The sequence below is a fragment of the Erithacus rubecula genome, assembly GCF_903797595.1.
Source record: "Erithacus rubecula genome assembly, chromosome: 3".
Lineage (NCBI taxonomy): Eukaryota > Metazoa > Chordata > Aves > Passeriformes > Muscicapidae > Erithacus > Erithacus rubecula.
The window spans coordinates 50,912,427-50,925,131 of record NC_136689.1 but is presented as its reverse complement, the minus strand read 5'-3'; the positions used below and the strand labels follow the sequence as shown (position 1 = coordinate 50,925,131).

The 12,705-nt window shown below is 41.9% G+C and overlaps 1 protein-coding gene across 1 annotated transcript in view; it reads right to left on the bottom strand.

The window, feature by feature from the left end:
- Positions 1-1,125: 1,125 nt before the first annotated feature.
- Positions 1,126-12,705, bottom strand: part of LANCL2 (LanC like glutathione S-transferase 2) — a 32,223-nt gene continuing 20,643 nt past the window's right edge. The window contains exons 6-9 of the mRNA XM_079302926.1: positions 11,584-11,766; positions 9,119-9,295; positions 5,977-6,049; positions 1,126-4,235 (exon numbers count right to left, since the gene is read on the bottom strand). Of these exons, the coding sequence (XP_079159052.1) occupies positions 4,120-4,235; positions 5,977-6,049; positions 9,119-9,295; positions 11,584-11,766 (549 nt within the window). The 3' untranslated portion in view covers positions 1,126-4,119. The remainder of the gene's footprint in view (positions 4,236-5,976; positions 6,050-9,118; positions 9,296-11,583; positions 11,767-12,705) is intronic.

Sequence of the window (12,705 nt, the reverse complement as noted above, 5' to 3'; positions counted from 1 at the left end):
CTACAGAAACACCATGCAGGGCAAGATCCAGCATGAGACAGCTTCTACAAAGCAACTGCTAGATAATAAGGCAATTAGAGATGAGAGGTGCAACTCGCAGCCCTGTTCCAAGCTGCCTTGTGCTGCAAGGTGAAGGAGACAGCAGGGAAAGCAGAGGCAACAGTGACAAGTTAAGCAGCCCTGCCTTCCTGTACAAATCTGTTATTTTAGCTGTATGCAGTGAGAGGTGTCATAAGGATGGCTATTTCTTTACCTGTGCCACTCTGTTTCTCTTGTGCTGCCTAACCCTATCTTACCTAGTAGCTACAAGCTGCATTTATCACAATCCACTTGTAGATGTCAAGGATAAGTAGTGGTTTGAAGTCAGGTCCCTGTGCACAAATCATACTGGTCCTGACTGTGAATTGACATGAAACCAATGAAAACACAGGGGAAAAAAGCCAAGTTTCACTAGGAAAGGCTGCTGCAGCAAACACCTTGCTGGGTAGGGCTCAGGCAGCACAGTGGTGCCTAGCTATGAGCTGACACACAGCACTTCCTCCATCCACCTCTCATGCTATTTAGAATGTTAGAGATCTGCTGTGCTAGAAAAGCCCCAGTGCAGTTATCCACCTACATCTGAATTTGTACAGATTATCTACAGACCAGAACAGAATCTCCATCCAAAAACACCAGCAGTTTCTCTTGGTGGCCAAGATGGCCATGAGTAGCACGAGGGGCTTTGTGAAACAGAAATACTACCCCTTGCCTGCAGCACACTTGATTTCTTTCTGTTAAAGCCTAGCTAGAGGAAGCTTCCTCAAAGCAAAGAAACAGCTGTTATTCAGCTGGACAGAGAGATTCCATACATGTGTTTTAAAAATCAGTTCATCCTGAGTCTGGCTTTAGCTGCAAACTCTTCAACAGGATCGCTGTGGCCACAAAGGAAAGCAGAGCTTTACACTAAGTAACATGCACTAAAAATCACCCGAAATCACCCAGAAGCAGCAGCAGGAAAGTGTTTCATCCTGCAGGACTATGAGAGTGGGAAGCAGCTCAGCAGTCAGATCACTGGGACAGCTATCACCACAGTGCTGGAGGGAAAGAAGGAGAACCTCAATGAAGAAAAAAACAGACTCAGACAGATTACCACCACATAGCTTGATCTTTACTAATAAAGCCAAAGAACAAAACATCAGCATTTTTTTCCTCTTTTTCTGCCCAAAGAGCATTTCCATTTTTAAAATTACGGCTTTTTGCAACATGTGGACTATTACACACAGACAAAGCAAACCAGGGAATATTAAGACATTTTCTACATTTGTAGTTTGATGTCATTTCTGAAGACAATGCCTCAGTGAAATCACCTTCACACTGTATCTTTCCTTGAGGGGCCACCTAGATACCACAACGCTGTGACGGACAGAGAGGAGGAGCCACAGGGAAAGTCACACCAGGAAGATGAGGCAGATGCACTGTCAAGACACCTCCCAGCTCGATGCATTTCCAGTCTTACTCAATTCTGAGAGGATTCTGCAGAGAAAGATGGTGCCAGGCCTGCCAGGCCCCACCATGGCAGAAGGCTGGCTATGGTACAGAAGAGCAGGTAGTTGACTTGCTCATCATCTCGACAGGTACATGCCAGCACCTTGGGTATCTGCTCAGCATTCAGTTGTTCTGAGTGTGTATTATCTGCCTATTTTTAAAACTAGCAGGTTTTAATTCTTTTTAGGCTCCAGCCAGCCAAGCTCACCTCCCACAGGAGCCATTCCAAGCACATTAGCCAAGGCCAATATGCATATAATCACTGAATGAAAAACCTGCCAGCAGACCCCCTAGTTAAACAGTCCATTTAACAGAGGCTTGGGATTTGCCAGGGTGGCCAGTGTTTGCAGGCAGTTCCTGTAAATGTGGTGAGCCCTTTTTCTATTAACACACCCAACATGCTCTGCAGCCACAGTAGAGGGGAAGGAACAAAGAGGTGGGAGGTGATGTGAAACAGGATCAGAGCTGGCATCTACCTCTGCTAGTATTTCTCTCAGACTTCCTGGGCAAGTTTCCTTCCTGGCTTTTCTATGGACAGGATCAGGGATCCACAGGCTGAAGAAAGAAACAGAGTTAGCTCTTGCCATTCTTGGTGCAGAGGAATCTCTCATCAAGATGGTCTCTGCTGGTGCACTGTGCATTGCCTCCGTGACCAGCTCTTCTTGTTCCTCACTCATCCCTCACATCAATAACTGCCTCTGTTCCTCATTTTCTGCTGCTCTGCTCCTGTTTGCTTCAGTCCAGTTGCTTGCCATGCAGCATTCCCCACTCCCACTGCCTTTCAGCATTTTCTTCCATCCCTGGCTTTAGAGATGCAGCTGGGTTTGGTGCTCCCACCTCACCTTCTGCCTTTGTCAGAGGGGTGGAAAAGTCTCTTCTACTGCTCCCATGTCTTAATCCTACCTGACAAACCAGCAGAGATGCTAGACTGTAACATTAAGCTGTTTGTGCACTGACACTGCTGCTGTTGTCCAGCAGAATTGAATGGAGAAATTGTTAACATCCCAAGGGATTGGCAACAGACACTGGAATGTGCTTAAGGAGTCACCTGCAAGGTGACAAATCAAAACTGATTTATACAGGAGCAACAATGCATCAAGCCCCACCACAGCCACAGCAGATTGCCCACAGGTCACAGATATCCCAATGCACGTCCAAAAGGTCAAACTCTGTCTTCTGTCCCACTTGCACCTGACAGAAGATACCAATTAAAATCAGCACTTGGAATGAGAGAGCACAAGGAGACCTGGGAGAAGATGACCACAGAGCCTGAGTGCTTGGGAGTGTGCTACACTTTCAGTACTACCTGGACACATAAGTTTGCTCTAAGAGTACTCTGAGTATGTCCCATTTCTCCTCCCAAACCATTGCCTGATACTCAGGAGCACCTGCAGGCAGGTCTAGTATTTCACAACCCCATCACACAATAGGGGGAAGCAAAGCACTAGCAGCAGTTAAGATTACAGAAAAAGAGCTTTTTCTCTGAGGATTTGAAGATGAAATACACTTCAATTACACCCACTGGCAATGGCTTCATATTGCTCAATAATCCTTTGTAGCCTCCAAAAGCAGCTGCTGTTTATCACTCCTGTACTACCACATGGGAGGGGAGGGCCCAGAACAAATCACCACATCGGTTCCAAAGAAATGACCATCCTGAGCTACCTGCATGAGAAGCTTGCCCTGGCATCCTCCCTTGCTCATCTGCATATGAGATGCTGCAGGACATTTGGTTTATTCCAAATTGAGGTCCAGGAAAGAAGCATTTATGTCGTCCAGGCTCTGCTGTTGGTGGTAGAGGGAGGTTAGTCCGACTCCACCTCCAGTTTAATCTCATGGTATGGGATGGGACTTGGCAGTGATGGGGGGAAGCATCTCCACCCTGCTATAAGCACCTAATACACTAACCAGCAGCAGGTATCAAAAGGAACCTTTCTTTCAGACTTTCAAAGAAGCCTCCCACAACAGCAGCAAAAAAACCAGTAAGATCCTTTCCAACCTGTTAAGTTACTGAAAATGGAAATGACCTCATGCCTCTTCATCAAAACTGGCTGATCTCCACCAGCTTAGCTTGTAAGGACTGTGGAGAAAAAGGCAGAAAAAAAATGAACATAGAAACATTTTTCATCTCTTTTTAGAACTGCCAGCATAGCAGTGAAGCTGGGCACTGTCCTGCAGCAAACTCTCTGCGGTGACCACGCTGCAGAAAGCAACACTGCTCTTGTGAGTCATGCACGAAGGTACAGGGCGAAGAGTCACACAGAGACCAGCTTTTGGCTAACAACAAAAGACTCAGATCAACACACAACACCAATAAACGTGCAGAGCATGGCAAAGACCCAAAGAAGACAAATACAACGGAAAAGAGAAAGTTCAGAACTTGACTTCTCTGGTCCTACATCTGAAAGTATCACTTTAACAGAACTTAAGTGTGGCTTCTCCTGTTCATGCTCTAATGACTTCACGGTCCTTTGGGGCAGGAGGGGTGAGGAAAGGGTTTTATCCATCTGTCGGTTCAGCGTCAAGTTGGTTCACTATCAGAGGCACTAACAGTCTCATCTCTTTTGGCATCAGTTTCCTTTCAAAAGGATGGTTTTAGCCGTCCTGTTCCACTTTGTTTTCCCTCTTTTGAGGTCTAAGTTCAAACGCTGGAAACTGGGAAGTCTCCGGTACTGCAATGTCTGAGAGGAAGTGAATAGCTCCAGCCATACCTAAAACACAACGAGAAGGAGATCTTTGTGCACATTAAAATAGCACAGCTAACAGCAAAGGCAACAGCCCCCATTTGAACACCTCCCTCACTAGGATCTTTTTTTAAAGAGGTGAAGTTAGGTCCCTATGGAAGGCAAGTTCATCTGTACTTTGCTCAGGAAAGCAAATTTTATTTGCAAAGATCAAAGGCAAGACCTAAGATGTCTCTGCTAACATCTCTTCAACTGAACAACCTCAAAGCTATTTCAAATTAAGAAAAAGTTAATACAAGCTTGGACTGTCCTTCATAGTTTGAGCAGCTCTTGCTTGTCATTTCACTGGTTAAAAGAAAAAGCCAAAACTTCATTGAACTTGTGAAGTACAGATTAATTTCCTCACTATTCAGGTAGAGGTCATCCAGAGACCAAAGTGCATCATCCAGCAGAACTCATAGTGCGATAGATAGGAGAGGCATAACAAGGAAATCATACAAGTTCAGTTTTATGACCAAGCTAAAATCCTATTTTATGAACAGCTAAGCACATATAAAGGAACCTTTCTGAATGACAGTATCTGATGGAAACAAAACACTTAAGACCATTCTATAAAATGCACATGCAACTTCGGATCAAAGCGTGTATTCTGTCTAATGCAGAACTGGATGACTGCAAACACAATTTTGGCTACAAAAATGAAGTTCAAAATTAAGAGTGTTTTTAAAATCACAAATATGAGACTTCTATATTTTTCTAAAAAAAATCCAGACAATTAAAAACTGAAATAAAAGCTGTGTGTCAGCATTCAAGCACAATTCATCCTGCTGTTCGCACTCTTTCACCTTCTCAACAAATTTCAAAGCTTTTATACAACAGATTGTATGCATGCTTTTTTCCCTCCCTATAACAGTATGCAAGGGTGCTCTCAGGAATAGGAATACTTATACTTTTCTCCTTTAAGCATTAAGACAATAACTCTGAATTTAGAAGGGCTGCATATAAACTCCTGCTCTCTTGTGTTCGTTCACGCCCTGAATTGTTAATTTGCAAATATCCTTGCTTGGCTGCTGTAATTTCAAATGTCTGCGGCAGGTGGCACACGAGGCTCATTGTTCATGGAGCAGCTGCGGCCCTACCTTAAATCCCACTTGGATCTGTAATTCCTTGCTACTGGTTCTGTAACATGAGGCTGATACAGTTAATAAAAATAAACTACATTAAATAAAAATTACAAAGCTCTAGGAAAGTATCTGGTAACATCTTGAACTTACAGAAAAGCCGTAAAGGACTCTCCTGTTCAAGTGATTTGGGTTCCTATTAAAACCACCTTTTCCTTGGTTGAGTATGGCAGCAGAGAAAGCCTAGTTCTGACAGCTAGCAACTAGTTTGAGACTCCCTACCCACAACTGCTTCTATGCCTAGTCCCTCTGAAAAACCACCTGTGGCAAAATTGTTGCCTGAACTTCTGTTTGCTTTAAACCAAGCTGCACAGCAGAATTTTATCCTGGAGTTAACACTGGTGCTGGTTTTACATTCAAACTGCTGAAATGAAGGCAGCAGTGAAAGTTGTGATAGTGAATAATTTTTCTTTGTCTTTTTCCACCCCCTGCCACACTGTCTTCTTTTAGACAGAGGTGATGGTATGGGGGGGCTTTAATAGTGGAGGGTCCCTCCAAAGACTTCCCAACTCCTATTCATGTGCCAAAATTGCAAGGATGCTTCTCTTTCCTGTAATACAAAACCATTTACAACACCATCACTTTACCTTCAAAGAGGGAATAAGGTCGGTCAGGAATACGACATCCATGTGCACCATACTCCAAACACCATTCAGCAAACTGGGGAACACATTAAAATATGTATTTTTATTAAGGACTGTTAAATGCAAGCTTGAGTATCTGCATATCATTAATAGGTACAAAATGTGAACCAGCATAAGCAGACAACACATAAATCACTGAGATCAATTTTTCCTCCTTCAACCATGGCAAGGCCACAATCAGGTTTTAAAATATGTATTTGCACAGAATGAGTTTCAATTTCATAACAATGTAATGATGGGCTAGACATCTGCTTTTTGTAAATCAACTCTGCTACATGGCAAAGAAAATGCTGTAAGAACAGATACATTCAGTCAAAATTTTACTAATATTGCATCAGTCTCTTATCTCTGCTGTAGCTATGAATTGCATTTTGGTTTTCTTTCATTTCTCTGCACCAATTTAGAGTATTAAATCTTCAGCTGTCACTAATTAGTTTTATTTATTTGCTCTCCCCAAACCTTATGAAAAATCATTATAAATACAGTTAGACAATTATGGGCATCAATATGTTGCAGGAGATGGATTATCATTAAAAAGAGTTAACAGTGTCTTTCTCACATTTCATCAGCACTCCTGCAGTGGCTGCATTAGACACACATGACTTACCAACCACACCTGGATCAATTCAGTAACAACCAGCTACTTCTCCTTTATGACTCCCCAGAGCATTAGGGGGGCATAAGTTCTGCTGGCATCTCTGTGCTTGGATGCAAACCACTGCTTGTTCAAAATACATGCATAGACTCCTGCAAAGCAAACAACTGAGAGGCCTCTTCCTGCATTCTCTTCAATCTGGAGTACCTGCTAGCAAACACCAGCCTAACGAGAGGGTGCCCCAGCCATAGAGCTGGGGCTCTATGGGGTGTAGGCATGATCCCAGAGTCATCAGTCTGTTCATTACAAGGAAATGGGTGCTACCTCCTCTCTTTTTCCCCTCCCCACTCTGTTCTGTTTAAATATTTAGTGGGGGATGAATTTTCTTCTCTTGATAGAGGTATGTACATGTGTGTGTCTTCAGGAAACACAAGGAAAAAACCACAAACACTGATTCACACTGTTATTAAGAACCAATTAAACATTTTTGGGCACCCTCTGGCTATAAATCTCCAAACTATAGTTTAATTCTCCCATGTAATCCTGTCTTAAATGTGAGGATCAAACATGTTTATGGCATGTTTCTAAGCTACAATCAATTCTTGCAACATCCACATCTGATTGCACACTAGCCATTATTATTACTTCCAGCCTGGGAATTGCAACAGAAATTTTAAAAATGCACCCTAGGCTACTGAAACATAACCATAATTTGCAAGTTCATTGCTTCAGCACAACCCAGATCCAGTAAGCCACAGTATGCACAGTATGTTTGTTTAACTGGGGGGGTGGGGGGAAGGGGGAAAGAAAAAATATCTTAGGAAGACATCTGACATTTGTCAAACAGACTGGGCATGCTTGCCACCAACACTGGCAATCACAAGGCTGAACAGCACAGGGCTCAATGGTCTGTTACCTGGAGCCCAGGATGCCATAGCCCCTCACTCCTCTTACAGACCGACCAGCTAGGAGCACCTCAGCCTCCTGAGTGCATGTCTGATAATGTGAGAGGAAAGATGTGAAGATGGAAGTGTGAATCACAAAACAGGGGTCTCTTCTATTCAAGTTCTCATGGTTCATTTGTGAAACAGTTTCATGGCTTTTGTGAGGTAACCAGAGATTCCAAGAAAGACTCCTTCCCCTGGGCCTAATGTTCTTGGTGTGAAGAAGCACCCCTAGGAGGGGAGCCATCTCATTCTCTCAGTTACATGCTTCTAGGTACCAACATAACTGCATGTTTGCTTCCCTGCATGCTCTGGCTCAGAAAGAAAAGATTTCAAGAATGCCAGACAAGCAAATTCCTCTGCTTGTTTCAAGATTTCCCCTGCAAGGGGATGCTGGAGATGCTAAGTAGCAGTAACTGCAAATCCACTGCCTGTGGAGGACACCTCCATCAAACAGCCTTTGGCCACTGCATCACAACTTCCTTCTTAAAGGGATTTCATTCACTTAACTGAGTCTCTTCCTTTTTCTAGCTTTGAGACAGATATGTCTGCTTTTCTTTAGAGAGACGTGGACAAACACCAGGTCTCTCCTGGGCCAGAAATGGAGCACCAGCAGGAGGTGACAATTCTGCACAGAGCTGCAGAAGGTGTGCTAGCATGGAGGATGATAGGCAGTTGGCAGCCATGCTGGCAGCAATGCCTGCAGGGGGCTATCGCTCACATATCAGCAGTGGGTGACTCCATGTGTAATGAAATCACACATTTGCTGTGGGAGTACTAGGGTTTCATTTCAGTCTCTAGGATGCAGGTATGTCTACAGGTGTCCTCACAGCATGATGCTTTGATAAATGTGAAACAAGCAAGATTTTTAAAGCTCTGCTGACAGAGGACAGGCTGACTGCAGAGATGAACACAGTAACTTTACATATGGCCAATATTCACTAAAAAGCAGCTAGGAAGCAACTCATCAAAAGCCTTCTCCTTCAGTAACTGCTAGCATAGTCAAGACCTGACAGCAGAACTTGGACAATTCCAGTGGAGAAATTCTGAGTGTGTCTTTCTCTGCAATTTGTATTAATAAAAAAACTCTAAGTGAGCAATTTAATAACTGCAATTTAGAGCTCTAAAAGCCCCAAACAGGCACTAGTCTGAAAACAAATAATTACAAAAGACTACAAACAGTACTGATTGAGGACTTTGAGGAGGACAGTGGATCTCTCAGTGGAATAATTAGCACCACATAACATCAGTCTGTTATTGTTCAGGCAGGCTAATTTTCTGGCTCTTATTTTCTTCCCAATACATTTAGCCCCTCCCCTCTTACAAATCATTTGTGTATTTCACTCTGCTTATTAAGACAGTGCTTGCTCCACATACACAAAGTTGAAGTCATCCAGAAAGTGGAGCAAGTGATGCACCTTGTTATCCCTCCCAATATCCCAGCCACTCCCAGTGCACAGCAGCCCACTCCCACCCCAGTTTAACCCTTACAGGCACTGGGATGTGAAAGGGAACAGTGATTTTGCTGGGATGTTGCAGAGCTCACCTTGCAAGCTCGGTAGAGGTACTTTCTGTCCTGAGTTAGGTTATAGAGAGACAAGAAGGAGTAGCCATTGCCAGCAGTACCATGGCAGATCCCATACCCTTTTCTCAGTAAACCTCTCTGCCAGATGACATCACTGCAGTCTATAGCATCTTTCAAGTATTTATCCTCTTTAAAAGTCTGTGGAATAAAAGCAGAGAATAAACACACATCAATTGAAGTACTAACATAATCAAAAGGAAGCTGCCCCTGAGAGATGTTTTGCTGTTTGTGTGGGGCTTTTTCCATAAAAAAATTATTTTGAACTGCAATAATCCATCTTCATAGACTTGTCTTTCTTTGCTTACTAAGTTGTTTCTTCTTTCCCTACATGGCAAAAGAAAAAACTTTTCAGGTTTTGTTTCTGAAATTAGAACCCCGAAGATAAAACTCAAATTCAAGGCCTTTGGTTCTACAACCTATAATCTATTTGAAGAGCATGTGGTCCTTTTTCCTCTATTTTCTATTCTCAAACCAGAATTTGAAAATAAAGAAATGCAATGCTGCCTCCAAGAAATGTAAAACAGAATACTGGATATCAAATCTGGTCCTAAGTTGCTGGTCTGGTCTTCATGACTAATTCTTCCTAGTTATTCACTGTCTACCTTCTATTTCACATCAAAAATGCACAAGAACTCTGCATAGCACAGGACTCCTTTCTCTGTCACAAATAAAAACATGAACCTTACATTGCCTTTATGACTACTTGTATTAGTATACTTGTATAGTATATACTAAGAAGCAGTGGTCAGTTTGAGCAAAGGAACACTTGCAAAGTTTATTGCAACTGAAATGCTCTTTAAACATAGAGGGCTCATCCAGAAAGAAGCAAACAAAAGCAAGTAATTTAGCTGATTAACACCAGAATTCCACCTTTATAAGGCCATTTTGTTGCTCACCTTTGCCTAAGTCACTTTAGAGATCAACAAACAAATGAAACCCCAAATCAACAATAACAACAACAAACCCCACCAAAATAACCCCAACAAAACAAACCTGATGCACTATTGTAAAACTTCGTCCTCTGGAGATGGTATCCCCTGCCAAACTATTTAATAACATAATAGAAGCAACCAACATGCAAGATTAATAAATTCACAAGCTTGATAAAGAAAGTACCTCTCTCTGAACAGGGTTTGCCAGCTGCTTAGCTGTAACATTTTGAATTAAGTCCTGGCGTCAGCACTTGATTTCCAGGACAAACACTGCTGTCTGTTATCACAAGTGCTGTGCCTGGTATGAAAGCATAGCTAGCAAACATGTGCCAATTTTTTCTTTCAATGCTTCAAAAAGCAGAATATAAAGAATATGTTTCATTACCTTAACCATAGAAAGAGTCCATAAAGGGGACTACTAATCAGAACTTGGTCCTATCTCTCTGATGTCCTGCAAAACATTTTATGCTGGGGAAAGCATCACATTGACAAAGTAGGAGAGAGTAGAGAAGTGTTAAGTCAACCTCCTACTTCCTACCACAGTCCAAAGAAAAAGCAATTGCAACTGCAAGTAATTACATGCAGCAATGTTGTAAGAAATTTAAAGTTCACATTTCAGGTAGCAGCATGAGTAATTATTCCATAAACCAAGCCTGCTTTTCATCAGCCCACCAGATGCCAACCAGAGAATCTGTCAAGGAAGGCTGTCAAAAGCAAGAATTGATTTGCATAAATTCAATTAAATGGCATACTTTCAAATGTCATGCAAATCAGAAGCACACAAAAAAAAAGACAGGTAGCAAGCCAAGTTAAGAATGGAGAAGGGCAAACAGCAGGTTTGTGGTAGCTCACCAGTTTTATTTATGCCCTGGAAGGGGCCTGGGATCTTGGCTCTGATGTTAAGTTCTCATGAGTTATATCTTAATAAAGGAGTAATTTATGGAAGACATTCTTTGGCAAGGCACATGAACCTATACTTTTGAAAATAAACTTAATTATTAAAACTCTTGGGATGAAGATTTAAAGAATTTAGGTCAATATCCTCACACCCAGGACTCTGATGCCAAATTGTATAAATATATGTCTCTTTTCCAAGAAAGCCTAGTAACTGTGCTAGTAACTGTGCTCTGAGAAGCAATTTTGCCCACTTATTTTCTCTTTAAAAAATGCCAATGTAAGTATTCTGAGATTTTTAGGTGTCTAGCTTGGGGCTCTTGTTCAATACCTAGATCTAGAAAGATACTAAATTAAAGCCTTGCAAACTAACAGGCCTGCATGTAAGTCTCTCTCTAAAGACTGAGGTATATATATGTATATATGTTTATATATATATATATATTAGAGCTTGGTGCTAATTACACCAAGGATGTGGGTTTGATCCCCACATGGAGATCACTTAAGGGATCACCCACTTAAGCGCTGGACTCGATGATCCTTGTGGGTCCCCTCCAACCCAGAATATTCTGTGAAATCTATGAACACAGAATGATTCACCTTATAAGCTTGCATGAGCATGTGGATGACCCCAGGGGCACCATGGCACCAGTGAACCAGTCTGTCAGTCTCGTTGCTCAGTGATGACGGGTAATTCCCAGACCGGAATTTTTTATGACGCACATAGTCAATGCTTGGCTTCACCAGCTCCGTCAGGGTCTCCTGGTCCACATTTGCAATTGGCTGAAGAAATAAAATAAACATCACTAAACACACCAACAGAAGCAGTAACAAATTGTGTATGAACACTTATTTCTATAATCTGTTTTCACGTATCCTACATATGTGCCCTTGATCCAAACACTGTGAATCACATCCTACAGATTTAATTAATGTCTGCTTATTACACCCTTGCAAAGAGCATTTTTACAGTCATTGCCAGAAGCAAAGAAATTGGGGCACCAAGTTGTTATCTGTCTTAATGGAGATGACACAAAAAGACTATGGAAGAACTCAGAACAGAGTGTGACGGCTCCCAGATCTCTCTTTGTAACTTAAAATAGGGAGAGCACTTACAGGAAAAAGATAGTTTTGTACATATGGTGCTCATAACACACACTTCCAACATACTGGGTTACACATTTCCTTTTGAAAAGTAACTATTTCCCAACAAATGAAGGAAAGTGTATATAGCATCATACCTGGCAAGAAATTTACGAGGGCTGAAGTTTTCCATCATAAACAAAGCTCCCTGAACCTATGGGCTATAAATCTGCATTTCCAATTTCAGAAGCAACATATTTGTACTACAAACTCTCAAATCTTTCAATTGCTCTTACGAATGTTCTTCCTAGATTTCTTGTTTAATTTACATCCTTGTCAAATGGAGAATACATTCAACATCCTGTATGTTTCTTGTAACTAAAGGTTTAGAAGCCAAGTAACTGTTGTGTCTACAGTTGTTCTTGGTTGGCATTCCCTCCACTACCAGCCCATATTCCACCATTTTATCAGCAGAACTCTGTATTTTTACACATATTTTTATATGATTTCTGGAATTTCTGCAAGCTGTGGGAACAACCACAGGCACTGGAGCCTATAGCAGCCTAATAACTGACCTTATTTTGTTAAACAACATGTCTTTATTACTGATTCAATGTTATGAAATGCCACTGTTTCCCA